The 22,448-nt window shown below is 51.7% G+C and overlaps 1 protein-coding gene across 11 annotated transcripts in view; it reads right to left on the bottom strand.

Moving 5' to 3' along the window:
* The window catches only part of CTBP2 (C-terminal binding protein 2), a 173,972-nt gene that overhangs the window by 25,713 nt on the left and 125,811 nt on the right, over positions 1 to 22,448 (bottom strand). Inside the window, exon 1 of one of the 11 annotated variants that reach the window (XM_030805699.1) lies at positions 12,335 to 14,164. The exons of the other annotated variants lie outside the window; for them this stretch is intronic. Coding sequence (XP_030661559.1) covers positions 12,335 to 14,033 — 1,699 coding nt within the window. The 5' untranslated portion in view covers positions 14,034 to 14,164. Of the gene's footprint in view, positions 1 to 12,334; positions 14,165 to 22,448 lie in introns of those variants that run through there. 11 annotated transcript variants of the gene reach the window in all.

Genomic DNA, 22,448 nt, shown 5'->3' with positions numbered 1-22,448 from the left:
TGTCCCATTTAGAAGGATGGTCACGGTCACTTCTCTTGCACCCTCCACACAACCCTGTGCCGTAGGCACTGCCGTTTCCCCAGCAGGTAACGGAGACTGAGAGGTGGGGGGAACTTGCCCGGGGTCACACAGCAAGTAAGTAATGGAGTCAGGACTCAAACTCAGGTCTGTCTGACACCAGAGACCAAGCATGCAACCCCAGGGCCCACCGCAGTGCAAACCACCTGTTGGATTGGTTCAACTCAACAAGCTCTGGACACCGGATAGACAGACATCATCAGGCCTGACCCTCGGAAACAGACAGGTGATCTTGCCTTGGCAGGCTGAGGCAGGTCTTAAGGTTCTCTCTCTTTTCCTGCAGGAATGTGATTGTTCGATCTATCAACCAGGCACACAAAATCAAGAACCAAGGGCCTGAGGCTTCTCACCTGAGGCATGTGCTGTTCTCCCCCCCCACCTCTCGCCCCGCCGGTGTCTCTCTAGATCTTGCAGCCTAAAAGAGGCATCATCGTGGTAACTGTTATCAGAACCGTGGAGAACAGAAGGGCGCATCCAAGCAAGTCCGAGACGCCACAGGATAGCAACATGTGTGTGCTGGCCCCACTCCCGAACCTGGATGCAGGGACACATGGTCCTCACGGTGTCCTACTGATCCAGCAGTTATTCATGGCCCTGGTGATAAGAAACCTTGTCCTAATCTGGACAACATAGTGAAATCCCATCTCTACAAAATTTACTGGGCGTGGTGCCACGTGCCTGTAGTCCCAGCTACTTGGGAGGCTGAGGCAGGAGGATCCCTTGAGCCCAGGAGTTCAAGGCTGCAGTGAACTATGAGTATGTCACTGCACTTCAGCCTGGGTGACAGAGTGAGACTCGGCTCTAAAAAATTAATTGAAAAAACAAACACCTGATCCAAGAAATGGATCTATGTCAACTTGGCCCTTAACACTGGCCTCTAAGAGGGTTAATGTGAGATTCAATGCACACGAGGTTGACCTTCCTTACAGGAAGCAACCTCTTGGTGGCCTCCTGGCGAGTGGCCCAAATGCTCTGTGCCTCAGATGCCTGACCCTGTGGGCCTCTGGCCAGGCAGGGCTTGCCGAGATGGGAATACCAGGCCTCCAGAAAGCACTGACTTGGAAGGAAGCACTTCCCCTAAAGTCTCAGGAAGAATGAGCTTGGGGAGCTGAGTTTCACCCAGTTCTGAGCCGTGGTGGACAAGACCAGTGGCCACAGCTGCTCAGAATCCAGGCTCTCCAGGTTGAGCCACCAGCAGCCGCCTTGGCCGGCAGCGACACCGTTCTGTCCTTCTCAGAAGTAACCAGAGAGAAGGGCCAATCATCAGATCTCACCTCCAAGAGAATAAAAACCAAGAAAAGTGAGCGTTCATCAACCCAAGCTCCCCATACCAGGCAGTTTTCCTAGAAGATACTCTGCGGTGTGGGGGGTGTTTACCAGCTACCACATATCTGCTTCCTTGGGTAGAGGAAAAAAATGTGCTCCACATCCCTCAACAGAAGGTCTGAGTGACCAGAGCCCGAGGGAGCTTCATAGAGCAGTGCCGGGGAAACCTCCGTGGTCAGTCCCGCTGTGACTGTTCGGAGACTCACTTCTCAGGCAGCGGATTCATGGTGCTGGACAACCAGCCAGTGAGTGGGAAACCCTGCTTGCCAGCAAGTGACCAACACAAAAGAAAAAACTAGTCATTCCTGCCCAAGCAAGGCCATTAGCTTCTCTTCGAGTCCTGCACTGTCCCCAGAAGAGCCATGGCCCAGATGGAAAAGAAGCATTGCTGGTTTTCCTATCAATGCAAAAAATTAGTGACAACCCCACAGGCCACAAGCAGGAAACGCGACGTCTGTTTTTGAAACAGAGCCTTTGCTGTGCGGTCCGTGGTGTGGCCCGGCCATCCTCCCCTGCCCTGCCGGGGCCACAGCCGGGCTCCCAGGACCCCCTCCGTCCACTCCCGGTCTTGCAGTTGGGAGGGGGTCCCAGAAGCCCGTGCAGCCCAAACCCTAGAGGACTCCCTCTGGCTTAAGGCCGAGGAGGGATGGGCTGGCCCCAGTGCTCCCCGAAGCACTTCCAAGAAGGCGCCTCGCCCGCCCGCTGTGAGCGCACCGCCGGTGGAGGCGTTGGGTGACCAGCCCTCAAGTTCTAAAAATGTGCCCCTGACAACAACAGAAGGGGATGTTTGAGAAAAATAAGAGAAAACAGAGATGAGAAAAGAACGAATGGTTGCCAGAGGAATCTGGCAGAGCGGCCAGTTGCTGCACACTCACTCGCCGGCCGCACAAGAGGCTGGGTGCTGGGCTGGCAGTGTGTCCAGTGTGGACACACACGGGGCTCGGTGAAGATTCTGCAAGAATCTAAAAAGGCCACAGGCAACCCAGAGATGGCACGGGATGGCCCAGTCTGACTTCTCACTGTGTGAAAGTTTTGAGAACGCCTACTGTGCGCTGGGTACCCGGGTCCCTGTACCTCACAAAAGGGCTCTAGCACCACCCGGGGTGGCAGGGGGAAGGAGACGGTCAGGGTGCAGCGAGACTGGGGTCTGGGACCCTTTGTTGGGTCCCGATCAGGCTAAGGAAGGCCATGGGGCCGCGCCCGCCCTTCCCAGTGCCCCAAGGGACTTTCCCTCCAAGGTACAGGAAGTAGCAGCAACCAGGAGGGCAAATGCCCTAGATGTTCCATGAACCCGCAGAGAGCCGAGCGCCACTGCCAAGTTCCAGGGGCCACCACTGAGTCACTGCCCAAGGGGATGGCTGCCCATGAGTGCTGGGACCAGGAGCCCTCTGGATGGCCGCCCCGGCTGCTGGCTTGCCCCTTGGAATCAGATGGACCAATTCCACCAGTGCTCCAGAGAAACGAACAACACGTCCTCCCGCAAAAGGACCCTGAGTAGCCTGTAGCCTGGCAGACCCAATCTTAATTTTCTCACCTTATTTCCCAGGCTGAATGTCCACAAAAGCAAAATAACACCCTCCTCCTTAGCTATGGCAGCCAAGGCTGAGATGGGAGAGGGAGAGGCCTCATGCTTGCAGCACACTCTTGTTTTTCGAGTGGTCCTGAAACCCAAGAGGAAAGTGATCCGCAAGGACTGCTGTCCGGCAGGCCAGGGGCCAAGAGCGCCCAGGCCCAGCTCACAGCCAGGAAGTGAACATTCTCAGCACAACAGCTGGCTGGAGGCCGCCTCCATTCTTCTTTCTTCTCTTTTTCTTAAAATCTATTAACTTCTACAGCATCCCAGGCTCAGAGCCCACTTCACAGGAAAACACTAGAACCCATCACAAAAGCATATTTATTCCTTCATATAAAAAGCATCTAATAGGCAAATCCCCAGTGGGGAAATGTGTTGGGTTGAGAGGTCAGAGGTCAGCTCTAAGCACTGTGGATGGAAGGGGAATGGACTGGCCTGCGCTGGGCAGTTGGTGCCAACGTTCAGTTCCGCAGGCAGAGCTTCCTTCCACCACAAAAACTCCCTTAATGCAATCCCTTAATGAGGCAGGGCCAGAAGAGGAGGTAGGAACCCCGGGGGAAGTCAGCACCAAAGAACAGCTGACTGTATCCAGCCAAAATGCAAGAAGAGCTTAACAGCTTCAACCAGGATGAGGCCCTGGTGAAATCAGAAGGTGACGCTCAGGAGGCTGTTGACGCGCAGCGGAGGAAGGTGCAGGCTGAGGAGCAGGGAGATAATGCCAGAAAGCAAACTGCAAACCAGCGCTGATGCCACTTCTTTGGAGAGGCGATAAAAGCAGGAGAAACTCACCTCTGCTTCTGAGCAACGGGTTCATCAGTCCCATCTTACACACAGTGTGATTCTTCTATGTGATGAGTTTCCCTCTTTCTTTGGTTGCTAGGAAGCTCAGAGCAGAATTCCCACCTATCCTTGTGTACAGGACTGCAGGGGATGCTGTGTTCTGGCCCTACTGCCCTCCCTCACCTTTTCCTACATTTACTTTTCCATTTATTAAAACTTTATCCTTGTGTGTGTTACAGCTGTTCCCAATAGCCAGCTTAAATCCTCTTATGACCAGAGAACATTTTACATTCCATTTAATCACACAGAAGAATGGCATTTGCTCTTCACTGGGAGAATTAATTCCCTGAACTCTCCCAGGCAGCAGCACGATCCAGGGGAAGGAGTTTGGCCCCGCAGTCAGAGCAGCGTGGTCTTGAGGGCAGCAGCTGGAGCCAGGCAAACACCAGCAGGTGCTCGTGGAGCCAGCTGAGGGCCCTGAGCTTGCATGCACACGGCTCTGGTGTGACGCGGTTCTCAGAGCCCTGGGGGGTAGGTAGGGCGGACGCCATCACCCCAGTGTTACCCATGGGAAGCGAGCCTTAGAGCCCGTCATGGTGACTCCTGCTCCAGAGCCCAGCCACTTTGTCCTGTTTCCTCTTGCTGACACAGACCTTGGCTTCCAGCTCAGACTGGTGTCTTCTCCCCAAGTGTATACTGTTGTTGACTTTCCCTTGCTGTGCTAAAGCACCGTGCCTGGGGGTCATCATGGCATGGGCCACCCCCTGCTGTGGGACTCAGGGTAGGGGGTGAACTTCCCTGAGTCTGTCAGAGGAAAAATGTCCAGAGTCTTCCTGGGATTTCAGACGGGGGATCATCCTTGTCAAATGCTCCACAATAGGCCGGGTGCAGTGGCTCACGCCTGTAATCCCAACACTTTAGGAGGCTGAGGTGGGGGGATCACCTGAGGTCAGGAGTTTGAGACCAGCCTGGCCAACATGGAGAAATCCCATTTCTACTAATACAAAAATTAACCAGGTATGGTAGTGGGCACCTGTGGTCTCAGCTTCTTGGGAAGCTGAGGTTGCAGTGAGCCGAGATTGTTCCACTGCACTCCAGCCTGGGTGACAGAGCAAGACTCTGTCTCAAAAAACGAAACGAAACAAAAAACAAACAAACAAACTCACTCCACGATAGTGACAATTACCAGTATTTACTGAACTCAGTCAGGGCCCTAGATTCTCTCAAGGCTGGTTTCCCCTACCTTGGCCCTGGCAAAGGGGCAAGAGGCACATTCCACAGGCCCACCTGGGGTAGGTGCACCCCACCAGCCCTGCAGAGGCACCGTGTTCATATCTAGCTGGTATTGCAGGACACACTCCCCGCCAATCCCACTGGCACCCCACACAACTGCACTGGGAGACCAGGAATCAGTGTTCCTACTCTTGCCCCTTCTGGTGGAGCACACCCAGGGTGCTAACTCAGCCACAGGCTGCCCCATGTCCCACTGACATTTGCAAACCCTCCTGGGACGAGTTCTCCATGGCTCTCAGGAGAACATGTCCCAGGGGGCCGCCCACTCTCTCAGTGGGGATGAGTGTTTCTAGGTTGGATTTTTTGCTTTCCTAACAATTTGGCAAAAGTTGTTTTATTCACATGCTGAAAGCTGCTGTTGGGCTAAATTTAACTACAGTGTACCTTCCTGTTCCTTCAGCAGTTCCTCCCTCCCACTGGAGGGGGCAAGAAAAGTGAACGGAGGTTAGTTTTTTATCCTTTATATAAAAAACAACTAGAAAGCCCTTTGTTGAAGCCAGCCTCAGAGTGGGAAACACACACCTGACAACAGCACGTTTAATTACACTTGTTTCTACATCACTAACGTGGGCTAATTAGTTATGGATTACAAGTATTATTTCTCTTTCATAAACTTACCAAAAAAACCTCTCCCACGTATGAGCAAGGAATCTGTGAAAAAGCTTTAGAATTATTGCTTCGTATGTTCTTGGGGGTAAATAAATTTGTGCCAAACACCTGAAGAGCTTTCCTGTTAATATATGCTGGCTTTCTCACAAAAAAAAAAAAAAAAAAAAAAAAAAAAAAAAAAATGTCTCTCTTCCTTAGAATGTTAGTTTCCAAATGCAAGAAGTCTGGCGTGAAGCTCTACTTTTGGTCTACCCAGCCCAGCTCTCCACAGCTCAGCTTCTGCAAAGCACAAAGCAAACTCTGGGACAACTGGCTGAACAGGACCCCTACCTCACACCATATGCAGAACTTTACTCAAAGCAGATCAAGACCTCAATGTCAGAGCTAAAACTAACATTCCTGGAGGAAAACATAAGAATATATCTTCATGACCCTCGATTAAGCACTGGTTTCTTAGATGTGACACCAATGACATAAGCAAAGTAAATACGTTAAGACTCCAAATTAAAACTTTCATGCTTCAAGGACACTATCAAGAAATTGAAAAAACAACCACAGAATGGGGGAGAACTATTTCCAAACTGTGTGCCTGACACCAAAAAGCCTGGGCCCCATGACCCAGGAAGACCCTCAAGCACTGAGGTTGACAGAGCTGAAATGTGACTTGTGGAGCCCCAGGATGGACATCGGACACTCAAGAGCAAAGGCCACATTTGAAAGTAGAGTTAAAGCAAAATAGCGTAGGGGCCCATTGGTTGTTTTTATGGCCAGGCGAACATGGGGCCACACTCACCTGGTCTGTGGAATCTGCTCAGGTACTTATACCCTTGGCTCTGCAAACCTTCCAGGAAAATATGAACTGTACCTTGGCCAAGATCAACAGCTTTTAAAGATTTCAGAGGAGCAATAATCCCTGGAGGGGTTTAGGAGGCCCTGAGCTTGGCCATGCACAGCGTTCCAGGTGTGATGTGGTTCTCACAGCACTGGGTAGGGGCTGGGGGGATGGGGTGGGGACAGCACAGCCACACAAAACTATTATCTAGAAACCGAAGCTATGGCCCCATGACTTGCCTCCTGGAAAGCAGAGGGTCCGCTGGCCAAGACCTCCCTACTCCATGTGGAACAGCTTTCTAAACCAGGAAGACAGAACGCCCCTGTAGACATGAGGAGGTCAGTCAATGTGGGCCTTGCGGAGACAGACAGAAGAGGGTCTGGTGACTGGAATGTGGGCAGAGTTGGCCAAGATCCCAGCAGCAGTCTTGGCTGACGTGGCCTCCCATGAAAACACGGGTCAATCTCTTTAAACCAACAGCAAGCGCTGACCTCATTCACCACCTGCTCCGAGTCCCGCACCATGCCCGGCAGAAATCGTTTGTCGACCTTTTCCCCCTCGGAGGCTCTCCAGATGCGGCCAGGAGCCCGGCCTGTTAGGCAGAAGGCCTGAGACTCATGACCCCAGCCAGCTGACACCAAGCACCCACGTTATTCTCTGGCCAGACTCCTGGTCCGATCACCCACATGCCAATGCGGAGGGGGTCTGCGCTGTTGAAGGGGACACACTCTATGCAAGGTGGGCTTATAGAAATTCCCAGATACTCACTTTTGAAAAAAGGCCCACTAAGCTTTAACAAGAACAGAGGCCTAGGAGGGCAGTCTTTGCACCAAACTGAGGACCACAGCGGGGCCTTCTTCAGCAGCTTGGCCGCCGTCTAGTTGTCCCGGCATGGCTTACCCCACATCCTCCACGGACAGAATGAAATCCAAACCCAAGGGGTCAGCGAAAGTGCTGTGAAGGAGGCAGAGCTGGGGGACAAGTTTGGCACCTGAGACCCCAAGGACCTCAGCAGTCCAGTGTGAGAAGAGGCCAAGGGTCAACCAGGACAAGAAAAGCGCCATTCCCCGCTGAGGCCAGGCAGCTCCAACCTCAACACACAAGCACTCTCTTCCTTCTCTGCTCACTGCTCTCCCAGAAGCAGAGGAAACAGGTTCAAGACCTACCCCCTTTGACAGACATGGAAATAGAAGCACAGAGAACTCAACACACTTGCCGAAACACAAAGCAGGTGGCACTCCTCCGGGCCATGCGTTCAGCTACTTTATGCTCCTGGGCTGAAATCATATTCCTGGGGTCTACGGCACGTCCAGGAGCCTGAAAGGGGACCAAGGAACCCGGTCTCAGCCTAGCAGAATGAGCTCCACGAACAAAGGGTGAGGCCAGGTTCAGGCACTCACTGAGTTCAGTCTGGTAAGGGGAGCACCACCAAGACGCGAATACTTCAGGGCAGCAACGGCGGGAGAGACGATCACTGCTGTTCTGCAACGAAGGCGGAGGGTGATCTGGCGAGGTCACAAGAAGGGCTGGGAGTCTCAGGAGGTCAGGCATCAGCCACAACCAGGGCCTCAGAGGCAGAGGCCAGTAGCAGGTGACTTGCCCCGGGGCACCCTGAATGCAGAGAACACCGGGCCATGAAACCCAATGACTGATCAAGTACAAAAGCCAAATGGAAGCCTGCAGAGCTCACTGATGTCGGGTGTGTTCACTGTTTTGCTAGAAAAGGCTGAGCTGTCAGCACCTGGGAACCGTTCAGCAGCTCTTGGATTTGGAAGGGAGGCCATGCTGAGGTTCTTGCTCTACCAGGCCGGGGTAGGGGCAGAATCCTGACTATGTGGCTGCACAATGCTGGAATGTTTTGACTGCGCAGGTATAGATTACTCTGCAAGAAAAGAGATGCCACAGGGAGTCTCAAAACTCCAGTCAGGCCCTTAGCTGCCCTTGCACATGACAGCTCACATACACACTTCCATCTGCCCCATGCCGGCCTGGGCGGTGTCCTCTCCCCTGGCCCCAGTCTGGCTGCGGTGCTGAGCTCTGCCCTCCTCCTGCTTCCCTGCCAGTGCACACACATGGGCTGTAGGGATGCTCTTCCAAGCATAGGCGTAGCCAGGCAGCCCTGGAGCTCCAGGTGCTCCACAGGCCCCATCCTGGTCCCTGCTATACACAGTCACAGTAACTGTCCTTTTATGAATTGCCTTTCCTGGCCCCCAGACCAGAGAGCACCTAACACAAGCCTTGGGTCTTGCCCACCCGGGCGCCCAAACATCTGGCCACAGGCCTGGCACATAGCAGGGGATAGGTGAATGAGGAAGGACGGAAGAAGCGAACAAGCCCCCAAGCTCACGCTGGGCTCTGCCCACGGCAGTGGTCTGTGTCCAGGACTCGGGGGTCCTGGGGGCAGCCCGGAAGAAGTTTCCTTGCTCCCTTACAACTCTCTCTGGCTGGACTGCATGGCCAGCACACAGGAAGGGCTGGACTCAGCCCTCTGCTGGTCTGCGGGGCCAGCCTGGGGTCACAGCCCCTGGACCTCACCCCCAAATGTCTTTGTGCTCTGAGATGGGGGAAGCCTGCCGAAGGTTTAAGAGTCAAGATCCTCAAGAGCAGTGCTTCCTCTGCCTCAGCACAGACCTCAAGGTGCAGAGGGAGCCTCAACAAGACGCAAGGCTGCTTGAGGACTCAGTAGCAGGGGTGCGGGCCGATGGCGGCGACCCTCTATACAGATTCTGATAGGGCTAAAGTTACTGATGGAGGTGCTTTCTACCTAGGAGACCAGCGTTCACACCTCCAGTTGCTGGAAACCGAGGCCACACCAAAAGAAGCCATGAGAGTGACCAGCTCTGGTGACAGGTAACTGTCACAACCATCAGCCTCCTCACACCCTCCACACAGACCACACGCTCCTCCCCCCATCCTGAAGAGTCCTCGGGCAGTGACCCCAGCAACTAGACAGGGGTCACGTGTGCCCCATTAATCCAGTTGCATCAAGAAAAACGGCTGGAAGAAAATGGAAAAAGCTCAGAAAGATCTTTTTGTGGCTCTTTGGGCTGGGACTGCGTTTCTCACATCTGAAACTTTGCCCCCAGGGTGTGTCCTGAGCTGAGCCCTGTGCAGGCTGCAGGCTTGGCTGTATTTTGTGAAGACAAAGATATGAAAATGGCCGCAGCCTCTTTCGTTCGTTGTTTCTGATGCTCCCTGCTGCATCTGGTGCAGGCAGGGCTCGGGTGACAGCACGTGACACGGGGAGATTGCTGGCTCGCAGCCACCACCGGAGGGCTCCGCGACTTGTGCCATAGCTGGCCAGGTCAGCCTGAGAGCGACAGCCGACCCCACCACCCGCCAGGTGCTGCCACTCACGTGGGCCTGGAGCCCCCATTTGTCTGTGTCACCGGGGCTGGCGGGCCACACTGGGGTCCCCGCGGCATATGCCTTCCTCACTTTGTCACTCTGGACTGCTTGCTCAGTGAACTGGACTAGAAATAGGAGCCTATTGTGTGTATGCACAAAACCCACCAAGATACGGCAGGTAGTTTGTGGACCGAGAAAAAGCAAACATACGTTAAAAATAGCCAAAGCATACGAAAATAAAATAGATACTGAAAACAATCCCCAAACCCCAAACCACCCCACTGTAAACACTCCAACACTGCTCGGCCCGAAGGGGAGAAGAGAGTCAACTTCCAGAAGAGCGTTCCTTGTCCCTCCGATGGGATGGAAGCACTCGAGTTAGGCGGCACCAGAACGAAGATGCATTCAGGCTGGCGGAGTCCTGAACGAGCAACACTGGATTTCCAGATGGCCGCGTCCTGGACCAGAGGCCGGCGGGACCGCCCAGCCTGTGCTTTCCTGAAATGTAAACATTATCCTCCACACACACACCGTCTACTTTCCCTGCTGGCTCCGACAGATCCAAATCTGACTGCGGATTCCATGGAACCTGCCGTACAAAACGTACAGCCATGTACACAGCTGAAGCGCTACCAGGGACGCCAGCCTCTGCCCCCTTCCCGACAGGGTGTGGGGTATAATGCCACAATCAGCACACGATAAGGAATGCGGAGGGAAACTGCAGCTATGGGGTAGATCATTTAACAGAGACATTTGATTTGCTGGCTGGCTTCTGCCTGCAGACTTCCCTGGCCCTGGCTTGCTGCCACGCAAATTAAGTAAAAATCAATATCCTCTGGTCTGCAAAACATCGTGTTAACAATCACACTGCAAACAACTTATATAATACCCCTCACTCCATACCCAAATAATGGTGAATGTTTTTGTTAAAAGGCAAGTCTAAAATAAACAGGAAAAAGAAAAGAAAAGGCAATCTTACAGGTTCCTCCTTCAGCAAAACCTTTCCACGACTTGGGTGAGGAGATAATCTTTCTGTGATTATGACCAAACCCTCCTGTCACTTAGCAACACATAATTAAGGAATATGTTTTCGGATCCGCTTTGCAAGCCCGGCCATTATCAGATGAAACTACTGGAGCAACAAATGTCATCGCCATGCAAATTAGTTGGTTGCAAAGAAAGAATGTTTGACTGAGAGCAGGCATAGGCCCTCGGAAAAATTATCGGACGTCCCTCCTGCCGCACATGTATTTGAGAAAGTCAGATAATGATGTGATCAGACTTAAAAAAAAATCCATGAGACAAAATCAGAATCTATACGACAAAACAGAAAATTAGGCCAGTTGCTCAGTCTCCACTTAGAAACAAAATGCAAAATGCCTGGAGGTCATCTCTAGGAGGTAATATTAATAGCAGACAGGGGCCACACAGCGATGGCAGAGAAACTGAAGGTGGTCTCTGCAGGGTTGTAAGGTCCGGCACCTCGGTCCCCGCCTACAGCTGCTTCAGGGCTATTTTCAAAAAGGTAGATCTTATTGTTTCATCCTGATTTTCACAAGCTATTCTGGAAAAAAAAAAATCATTTGAAAAGGATTCTGTTTTCTGAATTATGTAGGGGAGGCAGGCGGGGAGGAAAGATGTTTGAAAGGAAGAAAACTGATTTACATTTTAAATTTTTGGTCAAGACTCTAGAGTTAAAATAAAAATTCTAAATGGTGTTCTGAGGACGCCCACCTAGGACTTCATCCACAATGTCCAAGGAAACACACGCCATAAATTACACCTGGCACATGTTGTGAAGAAAACCACCTACCATCACTCTCCCTTTCCTGGACTTGGAAATATATTCTTCCCTTCAAGCAAGCGGAATTCCCAACTGTATTTTCTGATATGAGAGACTAAATCTGTTTTTGAAACTGAGTTCTGAGGGATTTCAACATCTTGCTTTGTTTAACCCACAAGTATGCAAACACACATTTTCATCTCCACGGTGGGTAATCACTGCCTCTGATATGGCGTGCGGACCCGTGAGAGGTACGTTTCCACACGATCATGCCCTTCTAAATGGAGGATGCACACTTTACAGCCAGCATTTGATGAAACATTCCTGCCTTCTCCAAAGCTCCCTAGTGTGAACTAGAGAAAAGGCCACCCCTCGTGAGCTCAAGGCTGCAGTCTGTTCTGAGTGACTTCCGACTTTCTCCAAGAAACACAGTTGAGTTTTACCACTGTAATGGGAGATCTACACATCAACCCAACCTCAACTAAAGAACAGGGCACTGCTGTCCCAGCAGATCTGGACTGACACACAAATCTCATTAACCTAAGAGAGGCCGTGTCAACTGGCCACAGTGATACGTCCTTCTTGTTTGGTGGTGTGTGTGTGTGTGGCCTGGCGACAGAGGGCTTGCCATCCTATGTTCAAACTTCCACAACCCCGCACCCCCCTGCTCCCCCCAGGTCCCCAGGCAGGGCAGGCGGGGAGGATGTATTACTTGGTTCTGGTGCAAGCATGGTGGACACGATGATGGGCGCCCCCGTACGCCGGGCCACCTTCTGGTACGGTGAGTGAGGCGTGTGGAGGCTCTGGCTGGCTGGCGGCAGGGTGGATGGCCCCAGGGGTGCACCTGGCTTCCGCAAGACCTGGGGGCTGCCGTGAGGGCTGGGCAGGGGAGAGGCGGCCACGTTGCGCTCCCTCTTTAGCAGTTCCATGGGCACCGTGTATGCTGTGGAGTAAGCTGTTCTGGGGCCTGGGTGAAGGGGGTTCGAGGGGCCCGGGTTAGTCAAGGCCACCCCTGCCTGCAGGGGGTACGTGGGGCTCAGACGCGCTGTCAGGGCGCAAGGGGTGGGAGAGCTGTACCCGGAGTTGGAGGGGAAGTGGGGGGCATGGGCGCCCACGCCAGGGGCAGAATAGGTGGCCGCCGTCTCCAGGAGGTGCTGAGATGGTGCGCTGGAGGGACGGCGAGCCGGGTCTCCAGCTCGGGGGGACGCTGTCTGCAGAGGAGCCGCAGGCTGGGGCTGCAGGGCCGCAGCGCCCAGAGAAGCCAAGTCACCATGGAGCAGTTCGCTTCGGTGGCTGAAGCTGCTGGACCGCGCCCGGGGCAGCGGGCCCACCCGGTCCTGCCTCCGCAGCTGCATCTCAGTCCTGCAGCTATTGGCCAGGCGGCTCAGAACACGGGCCTGGCCCAGGTTGGGTGCGACAGACTTGATATCCGTGTCCTCCAGGGTAGCCAGGACAGCCGGGGAGTCAAAGCCCTGCTGCAGTAGGGCTGCCAGCGTGGCCTCTGCCAGCCCCTCTGCCCGCAGAAAGGCCAGGAACTCAGGGGGCACGGTCCTCTTGCCACCAGGACCCTGGAAGGTGGACAGGTCAGCTTCGTAAGTCTCGTAAGCCATCTTGGATGGGATGCTTTCCCGGGCAGGCCCATAGCCTCGATTCAGGGCCCCTGGGGCCACGCCTGTGCTGCCCTCGGGGGCAGCAGCTGAACTGGGGTCCACAACCAGGCACGTCGGGGCCACCTGTCTGGCAGGGGCAGGGTCAATGGGTCTTTCGCTGATGTCGCTGAAGACTTGGCTGGGGGGGTAAGCAGGCACCTCCACCCCATACCTGGTGTCGGGCTGCTCCCGTCCATACCGCCCGGGGGATGCAGCCCTGTTCTGTGTCCGCTGCCCCTGAGGGATCATTTTACCTCCAGGATCCCGGTACAGGTGACCGGCGTCCTGCAGGGCAGGTGACCGGCCTTGCATTGGATCCCATGACGTTCTGCTGCCAAGCACTCCGTAGCTGGAGACCGGCCGGCTGACTCCTGGGTCCCGATAGAGGGGAGGCTCTTTGGGTACCCTAGCAGCTCCAGACAGGTCACTGTCGTAATCCCGTGGCAGCAGGGGGCTGCGACCAGACATCACTGCCTGTCTGCTGTCGTAGAAGGTGAAGTCAGGAGTAGACCCCTTTCTTGCAGCCACTGAGTTATAAACGGCCTCCCGGTACAGGTAGGGCTCGACGGCCCCGGGCAGGGCAGCCTCCTGTGGTCGGTGGTTTGGCTCAAACCAAGTCCCCTCTGCTGTGCCATACATCAGGGAGCTTCTCCTCCTCAGAGGCCGCAGGGACTCGGCGTTCTCCCAGGGGCCCTCGTACCACCCGGCAGCATCCCAGCTCTGAGAACGACCAATATTTATATGCCTGCTGGGAACTGGCATTGGAAAAAAAATGACTGCGGATGAGGCAGAGGAGAAGCTTTTCTTTATAAATCTTCAATTACATACATCAAAAACAGACCTGGCGGTGTGCTAACCCTTCCGAGACGGCAGGGACAACCAACCGGGGGTTTTCTGTTTCAAAGCATGGCCTAAATTATTAATCCTCCGAAACCTTAGCAGACAAAACAGAAGACTCACGGTAACTTTGCCTCACTCCCCAATGATAGCCAGAGAGGTCTGTTCCTTACAGCTCAGTCCCAGAGAGGAGGCTGTCCCCAGCCTGCCAGGTCCCCCTTCCTGGCTGGTGTGCTCACATGGACCAGGGCTCTCTCAGCATGCGGATTAGGAGCTAAATAAAACCCCTAAAGCTTTGTTCCATGTGACATCTCGTTAGACTGACGAAGCCAGTGGCTTGCTCCATCCAGGCCTCCCAGGCTGCAACTGGGATTTACTTCCACACTGAAGCTCGGGTTTATACTCCTCTTCCAAGCACTAGGGTACTTTTAGGATGAACCCTGCCTCCCCCTCTGGAAGGGGCTGTTCCCACCACTGCCACTGATTCCTGAGAGGTAACAGAAGCAAAATAAGGCTGCTTCAATGTCAGTCCACTCTTAATCCACCGTGATGAAACGTTAATCCGTGGCACAGCTAAACACAAATTAAATGTGGGTAAACAGAAAAAGGTCCACACATGATCCTAGGCCATGGATGTCTAGCCCAAAAAAGGGCCAGCTCTGAAACCTGATGCTTTGATAATACTGAGATCTGGCTTTGAGATGACTCTTTGGTTGTGAATCAAACGGGTTCCCGAGCTCAAGTCCAAATGCATTCTTTACCTTATTACTGTGAAACACAGATCGGCTCATACTGCCGGGGGGCCGGGGAGTGCCAGGGAAGGGCGTGTGTAATCTGGGATTTAAAGTGACTGCAACAGAGGTCACAGGAACAGGAGGATGGGTGACTAAACCTTACACTGCAAAGCAAAACTGGGAAGCGGCTGCATCTGAAAATCTCATCTTCCTTTAGGTATGTCAGAATGAAAAGGCTAATTCCAGCAGGCTTAGATCCTGCAGATGCTTTTCCATATTCACATGGATTAAGTTTTCAGAGTCCACAAAGGACTTCAGGCGCAATAATGCAAAGAACAGCAATTATTTAGATAAAGGAGCGCCCCAAAGTATTAAGACATTTCCTTAAACATACAGCACAGTCCCAGAGAAACAACATCCCAGACGAACATGGTAGGTTCCTGCCCTGCAACTGCAGGATTCCCATGACGAAGAATTCACAGCAAAAATAAAAGCTGGTGATTAGGAAGCTACAAAGGTGGTATACATTGGAAGCACTTTAAAATGGACAACATGCATACCTCCAAGCATTAAACCCGAGTGCTGTTCCTCACCCACATGTCTCTCAATCTAGCACTCTACTAGAATCTTCTCAAGAGAAATACCAGTCTTTAAATTTTTTTTTTTTTTTTTTATTTTTGAGACACAGTTTTTTTTTTTTTTTTTTTTTTTGAGACCGAGTTTTGCTCTTGTTTCCCAGGCTGGAGTGCAATGGCGTGATCTCAGCTCACTGCGGTCTCTGCCTCCTGCGTTCAAGCAATTCTCCTGCCTCAGCCTCACAAGTAGCTGGGATTACAGGTGTGCGCCACCAACTAATTTTTATATTTTTAGTAGAGACTACCATGTCTCTACCTACTTCACCATGTGGGCCAGGCTGGTCTCGAACTCCTGACCTCAGGTGATCCACCCGCCTCAGCCTCCCAAAGTGCTGGGATTACAGGCGTGAGCCACTGCGCCCAGCCAACGCCTCAGGATTAAGCCACCTTGCCAATTTCTTTCCTCTCCTTGTTGTAATGAACAACATGACCTTATGTGGTGTTAGTACTATGCGACCCCACTCATGGTGCAGGCACGCCCCTCAAAGATGGGTGGATAAACTTGGAGCATTCTGGGGAAATCCCCCATGCCAAGTCTTTTTTGTAGCAGGGTAAGGTAGCTCTGCTGACTCACCAGCTTCTTTGCTATCTGGTTTTCAGCTCAGCAACTTCTCAAACGTAAACAGGGCTCTATAGAAGAATGTTTACCTGGTAGCTCCTAAGAAACCAGTAATGATTCTTCAGAGAGGTTCTTGAGCTGGTGTCTAAGGGGTGATTGCAGGAGCAGGGCAGATGTGGGAAGATCTGCTTTGGGGCGGTGTCAGCCTCCCACTGAACCAGGAGGCCCAGCTTCCATTTCTATCAACTTCCAACCTGTTCTGCCTGGAAACCACACAAACTCGCACAGCCTTGGCTCTGAGATTTGACAAATATTATGACAGATGTTTTCCTGCGCTAGGTAAAAACACCTGTAACTGGACTCACACGTTTCCAAACACTCTGGTTACACAAACACCACACACACACACACACACACACCACGCCACACTCCAGTCTTTTAAAAAGGACTGCTTTTCTTAAAAATTCTCATGTTGACTAAAAATGAGATGGGACCCATTGGAGTAATACATCTCACAGGCTTAATTTTTTAATTCTGCCAAAACCCTCACTATAGAAATTATGTCAAGTAAAAATAAGATGATTGCATAACATAAAAAATCATCTCCTGAAAATTAAGAAAGATAAACCCAAACTCTCTTGCAGACAAAATGAACCCAAGAAAAAGCCGGTTGTGTAGAATAACCCGACAGCTGCGTCAGGGAGAGACGCGATGTCTGCCCAAAGCCAATTCCGAAGTCCCTGTGCGACACAAGGTGTCAGTTAACAACAGAGACCTACAGAGATCCAGAGATGGATCCAGACAGTTCCAGAAGAGCTGGGAAGAGAGGCCAGGATGGGGATGATCAGTGGGTAACCTCTGACGGGGCAGTCTTTGGACAAACTGCCAACAAGCATTTCCTGTTCCCACTGGAATAATCATGCAGAAAACTGCTTGAAATGAGTGGGAAAACACGACTCTGGGGTCTAATTCTAACTTTTATAGAAAAATAAGAACAGGTGGGATCAGTGAGTCGGAAGGTTGCAGTAACATGAGGGCCATTTGGCTCAATGACGTGTCCCTCTTAACTGTGTTGTCACCTGCCCACTCGGTGGGCTGCCAGGTCTGTCTCAAAGCCTTCTCAGGGGATAGCTCATCCTCAGGAGGCAGCCAACCCCAACTTAGGGAACAGCTTCCCCAGGGGGGTCCTGCACCTGCCTGGGCTTCCATTCCCTGATCCTGCCTCCACCAACACTAAGGGCCAGGGCAGCTCTGAAGGTGATGGCGGAAATAACATCTCAGGAGGCTCTTCGGTGCCTGCTGCATCCCAGGACGGATCCCAGGCACCACAGTGCCCTCTGCGTCTCCCACAGCCAGTGCCTCCCTAGGGAGGCTGCAGAAGTTAGCGGGTAACACGGTTTTCTGCCAGACACAGGGCAGAAAAATCGGCCTATGGCACATCCATTTCCTGCTTTTAAATGTGGACAGCCTGTGTTGGAATTTTGTATGTTTCTGTCAAGGTAAGTGTTGTGGAATTTGTGCCATTAAAAAAGTTTTCTTGGGCCGGGTGCGGTGGCTGACGCCTGTAATCCCAGCACTTTGGGAGACTGAGGGGGGCGGATCACCTGATGTCAGGAGATGGAGACCATCCTGGCCAACACAGCGAAACCCCATCTCTACTAAAAACACAAAAATTAGCAGGGCGTGGTGGCGGGCGCCTGTAATCCCATCTACTTGGGAGGCTGAGGCAGGAGAATCGCTGGAACCCGGGAGGTGCAGGTTGCAGTGAGCCAAGACAGAACCATTGCATTCCAGCCTGGGCAACAGAGCGAGACTCCATCTCAAAAAAATAAATAAATAAATAAAAATTTCTTTCCTCTCATCAACCCCCTACCCCCTGCCCCCAAACGTCCTCAACTCAAAGTAACCAACTTAGCTCATCTAACACAAAGGGTGGGAGGCCACACGGAATGCACCGGTTACATAGCAAACACAAAGTCTGGCTGGGTTTTAAAGCAGCCTTCATCTAAATCACACAAGCACACAGCAACAATTAGCAAAACTGCCCAGACATCGTTTCAGGTATCAAAGGGGCCGAGTGGCACCGCGCCCTTGCTTGCACACTGAGTGCTCTCACCAATTTCCGGGCCTGGGGCGCAGAGGCTTGGACACCGGCGCAACGCGCCAAAGGAAGTCAGGAGAGTGACGTCGAGTGTCTGAACCAACCCAGCCTTTTCCAGATTAGCTGCATCCTAAGAAGCCCCAGCCCCCATGTCTCTCAGTATTTAGCCATGGGAAGTGAAAACAAAGGCCTGCACATTGCTTCTGACTCAATTTCTTAACTATATTGTAAAGCTTCCTGAGAACTGCAGTATGAAAATTAGACCACTCATTATGGGGTTTCAAAAAAAAAAAAAAAAAAAAAAAAAAAAAAAAAAGCAAGCCTATTCTCTTGCACCGCGCATTTTGAAAGTGTTGGTGGAGCCAAAGTGTGCAATGGGACCCCAGCTGGGCTGCAGGAGAGGCCTCACCTTGGACCATGTCAGGATTCCCATTTCTAGCAATGGAACACACTCAACCTCGAGAGGCTGTGCTCAGCTCTGGACAGCACCTGAGCACCATCCCTTCCGCTCTTTGGCAGCTTTTCCTGCAGATTCCCAAAGTCTCCACCTCCCCTCCATGGTGGCCCGCCCCATCACACTCCACTGTTTGAGGTCTCCTCGACTGTCCTGGGATCAGAAGATTCCAGGACTTCTTCCTTCCTGTGGTTTTGTTAGCAATGCTCACCAGGGCTGGCTCAGCCAGCCCTCCCCCATGAACCTTTCTCAGTCTAATTCTGTCACTTTTTCCTTAGTTCAAAAAATCTGCCACTCATCAAGATGAGAAAAACACTCCAAAAATAATCCAGGGAATACATGCGCCTGCAGAGACAGGCCACGGCATGGCCGCTTAGCCCCTGACCTGCGGAGCAGAACACACCCCTCCCTCTACGGCACGTACTCCCTCCATTCATCACGTGCTTTTCATTTCGTTTGACACCCGGGCTGTAAATCAAACTGTCGACTATGACTCGATGGTGACGGACGGCTGGCCTCAAGGGAGTGTATGGTGTGATGGGGAAAAACGACAGAGACATGGACACAGTCCCCAGAAGCCCCTCCCCACAACCACTTCAGCCCTCTGAGCCTGAGCCCACATTAAAGCCCACACAGCCCCATTTGCAAGCCTGGGCATGGTGGGCACTAAGCTAGGCAAAGTACCCACCGCCCAAATACGAATGGCTGCCTCACAGGGACCCGCTCCACCTGAGCCTGCACATGGACGAGTTTCAGCACACGGGCCTTGATGGGACCGTCAGCCTTTCTTATCATACGGAAGAACTGACTCTCCGCCTCACTCCCAAGTCTCGGAAAAATCTGCGTCATCCATCCAGGTTGCAAATGGGAAGGGAGGGACCCTCCTGGCACAGACATCTCTTCAACCAGAAGGCGGAAAACAAAACCCTCAGGTGATGAGAAACAGGCTGGAGGGACAGGGAGTGTGGGATCCCACTGTGCCCCCAGCGCTGGACACCCAGAATGCTCTCCCCTGTTGGCGTCTTCACAGCCCAGCTGGGGTGCTCAGCCAGGCTCCTGCTGGATGTGGAAGGGGTGAGAAAGGCACGTGAGGTCACTCTGTAGATGGAGATGACACAGAGACAGAGGAACGCCCTCGAGCGCGCATGCCAAAGTGCCTGAGCTTTAGTAGCAAGACAGCCAAGCGGTAGAAACCAATCAGAGAGGAGTCTCATTTCACAGCTTAACACTGTACGTTCTGGAAAAGGAGAGAGGGCAAGAAGCTGGCAGCAAAATGTATCTTGGGGTTCTGGTTCACAGTCACCCCAAATACCTGTCAATTAGGTTGAGCTGTGTGAAGAGCACAGAAGGTTCTCCGCATTCGTGCGGGCTGCTGTCTGCTGCTGTCTGGCTACCCCGGGGGCCTCCTCCAAACACGGAGACTACCAATGCACTGTCCCCCTGAGGCACTCCTTCCCCCCCCCCCCGCCCGCCCCAGACACTGCTTCCCACAAGGCACTGACTTGGCCTGAAACTAGAGACGCTCTTTTCCCAAAGGTGCCGGGACCAAGAGGACAGGCACTGAGAGTAAAGCCCCAGGCAGCCAACCCCAGGGGCTCCGGGCCACACTGTGGGAGGTTTAAACTCAATCATTGATGGAGACAGGGCACCACCAACCAGGGAGACAGCACGATTCACTGTGGTGGGGGCAGGAGCTGAAAACTGCAGCTACAGAGCCAAGCTAGAAGATGGTGATGAATCCCCAAACCCCAGCCACAGACTCCAATTGCACTACACAGCCCTGGCCCCCAAAATAAAAGAAAGCGGCCTTAACATGTTGCTATTAGAAAAAAGTGGTGAGTATGAAGACATCCGCCCATCACCAAACTGACTGGTGCAAAGAGAAGCTTATGTTTGTGCTTGAGAAATGAATAACAACAGAGAAATAAAACACTGAACCTGATTCACAGCTGCAGAATGGGAGGGCAGTCTACGAACCCCATCCCCAGAGTCGGTGGAGGAACAGGTGGGGTGAGGGGTTCCCTGGGGAGGGGTCCCCACTCTGAGTTTCTCTTAAAGCCGGGGACAGATAAGGCAAAACATGAAACTTTACCCCTTGCAAAGAACTGCACTTTTGCCTGTGAAGCTTTGCCTTGGCTGTTTCCTGAACCTTTACCTTTGCATAAGATTGTTTGGGTATGTTCATTTGTGCTTTGGAGTTTTAAGGCATGTCTAGTTGACTATTGTATATTTACATAGCTAATGTAATTACAGCTAATCACATAATTGCTGGAAATGTGCATAATTGCCTGATCCCAACATATAATTATAATGTATAGCAACATTATGAATCCCATTTTTAAAATCCACATTTTGGGGCTATTTAAAGTTATTTATTAGAACTGTTTGTGGACTACCTATAGGAAGGCTTCAACTGTTTCTTTACAAAGTGCTCAAAGTGCTTTAAAAAACAAACAAAAACAAAACAAGTTCTGATTTTATAATGCATTTTTACAATGATAGATAAAAAGAAAACAGCTACCCAGAACAAAACAAATAAAATCTCAAATACCAAACAAAACCATTTGTCAACACTGTGTGGATTATGTTCTTTCCTCGGGGAAAGAGAAAGTCACTCTCTCAGCCTGGAGGCTCTGATGGGTGTTTGCCAGGCAAGGAGGCTGCTGGAAGAAGGGAAGAGCCTCCCTCTGGACTTCTAGACCACTTCAGTAACCTTGGTGACCCTGGAGGCGCCTGTCTTTGTTCCTTATACATATGAGTGACCTTTCTTGGGGGCACATCCCACTGAGATGTGCTTCCACAATGGCAATTTCAACCCACTGAGAAGAGCAGAAGAGCCCATGACACAGAAGAAACCCACTGGGGAAGCTCCCTTCCACCTCATCCCGGCAGCATCTTCTCAGACTTCTCATCCTCCTCTGTGACAAAGATGATGCAGAATGAGATTCCCAGAATTTCTAACTATCTATGTGTTTCACAGAAACCAGCTTGTCTCCTTTTTCCTCATATCCATCCAACCAGCTCATCGTTCTCATTCCTTTTATCCTCTGTGGTCGTGAGAACATTCCAGAGGTGCGGAATGTTTCATGAGCTTGTTTATTTAAGAGGAGGTCCCTTTTATTTTTTGCAGAGGAAATGGAGAAGCACCCTCCCTGAGTCATGTTACAAGGGGACTAATCACAACTCAGCTGATACCATCCTCGGGACCATATTCCACGTCTCTAACACATTCGAACAAAATGCAGTAAAATGAAACACATACTTTTTTCAAGTTGCAATCGCAACAGCCACAGGAAAGGGGAGCAGTGTTTATGGACTGATTCTATCATAACCCACAAGAAGCAGCTCTAACAAAAAGTCACCACCAACAACAGCCATTGTGGTTTATTAAGTTTTACAAACCCAGGGCTCTGCAAGATGCTCTTCTGGGTTCCCTTTGCAATGCTGAGTGATTGTTAGCCAGCCCTCATTTCCAACCAATAAATGTTTGGGGCAAACCAAATGAGCTCTGGCATAATGCAATAAGGCAGGTACTAAAACCCTCCAGCTGGTGCAGTTCACAATGTCAATCATGTCAGCAAATTAAACAGGTAGGAAAATCGCAATTATACTTGAGAATGAGGAGACCACCATCTTGTCCTGATCAGCCTATGGTATGAGAGGGCTCCTTCGTAATAATTCTTACATGGTATTATAGGATTGTTTGATAGTAGGCATCAGAAAAAAAAGGAACAAATTATAAATACCAAACTCAAAGAGTTACATTAAAAAAATTAAAATCTGGCTTTTACGTTGGTTAGAAAGAAAGACCATTATTCCAGCTCATTTGGCTGGAGTCCCAAAGACTGTCTGTGTCC

This window comes from Nomascus leucogenys, chromosome 3 (genome assembly GCF_006542625.1).
Source record: "Nomascus leucogenys isolate Asia chromosome 3, Asia_NLE_v1, whole genome shotgun sequence".
In the NCBI taxonomy this organism is placed as follows: domain Eukaryota; kingdom Metazoa; phylum Chordata; class Mammalia; order Primates; family Hylobatidae; genus Nomascus; species Nomascus leucogenys.
The sequence above is the reverse complement of the archived record's forward strand: the minus strand, read 5'-3'. Positions and strand labels throughout refer to the sequence as shown.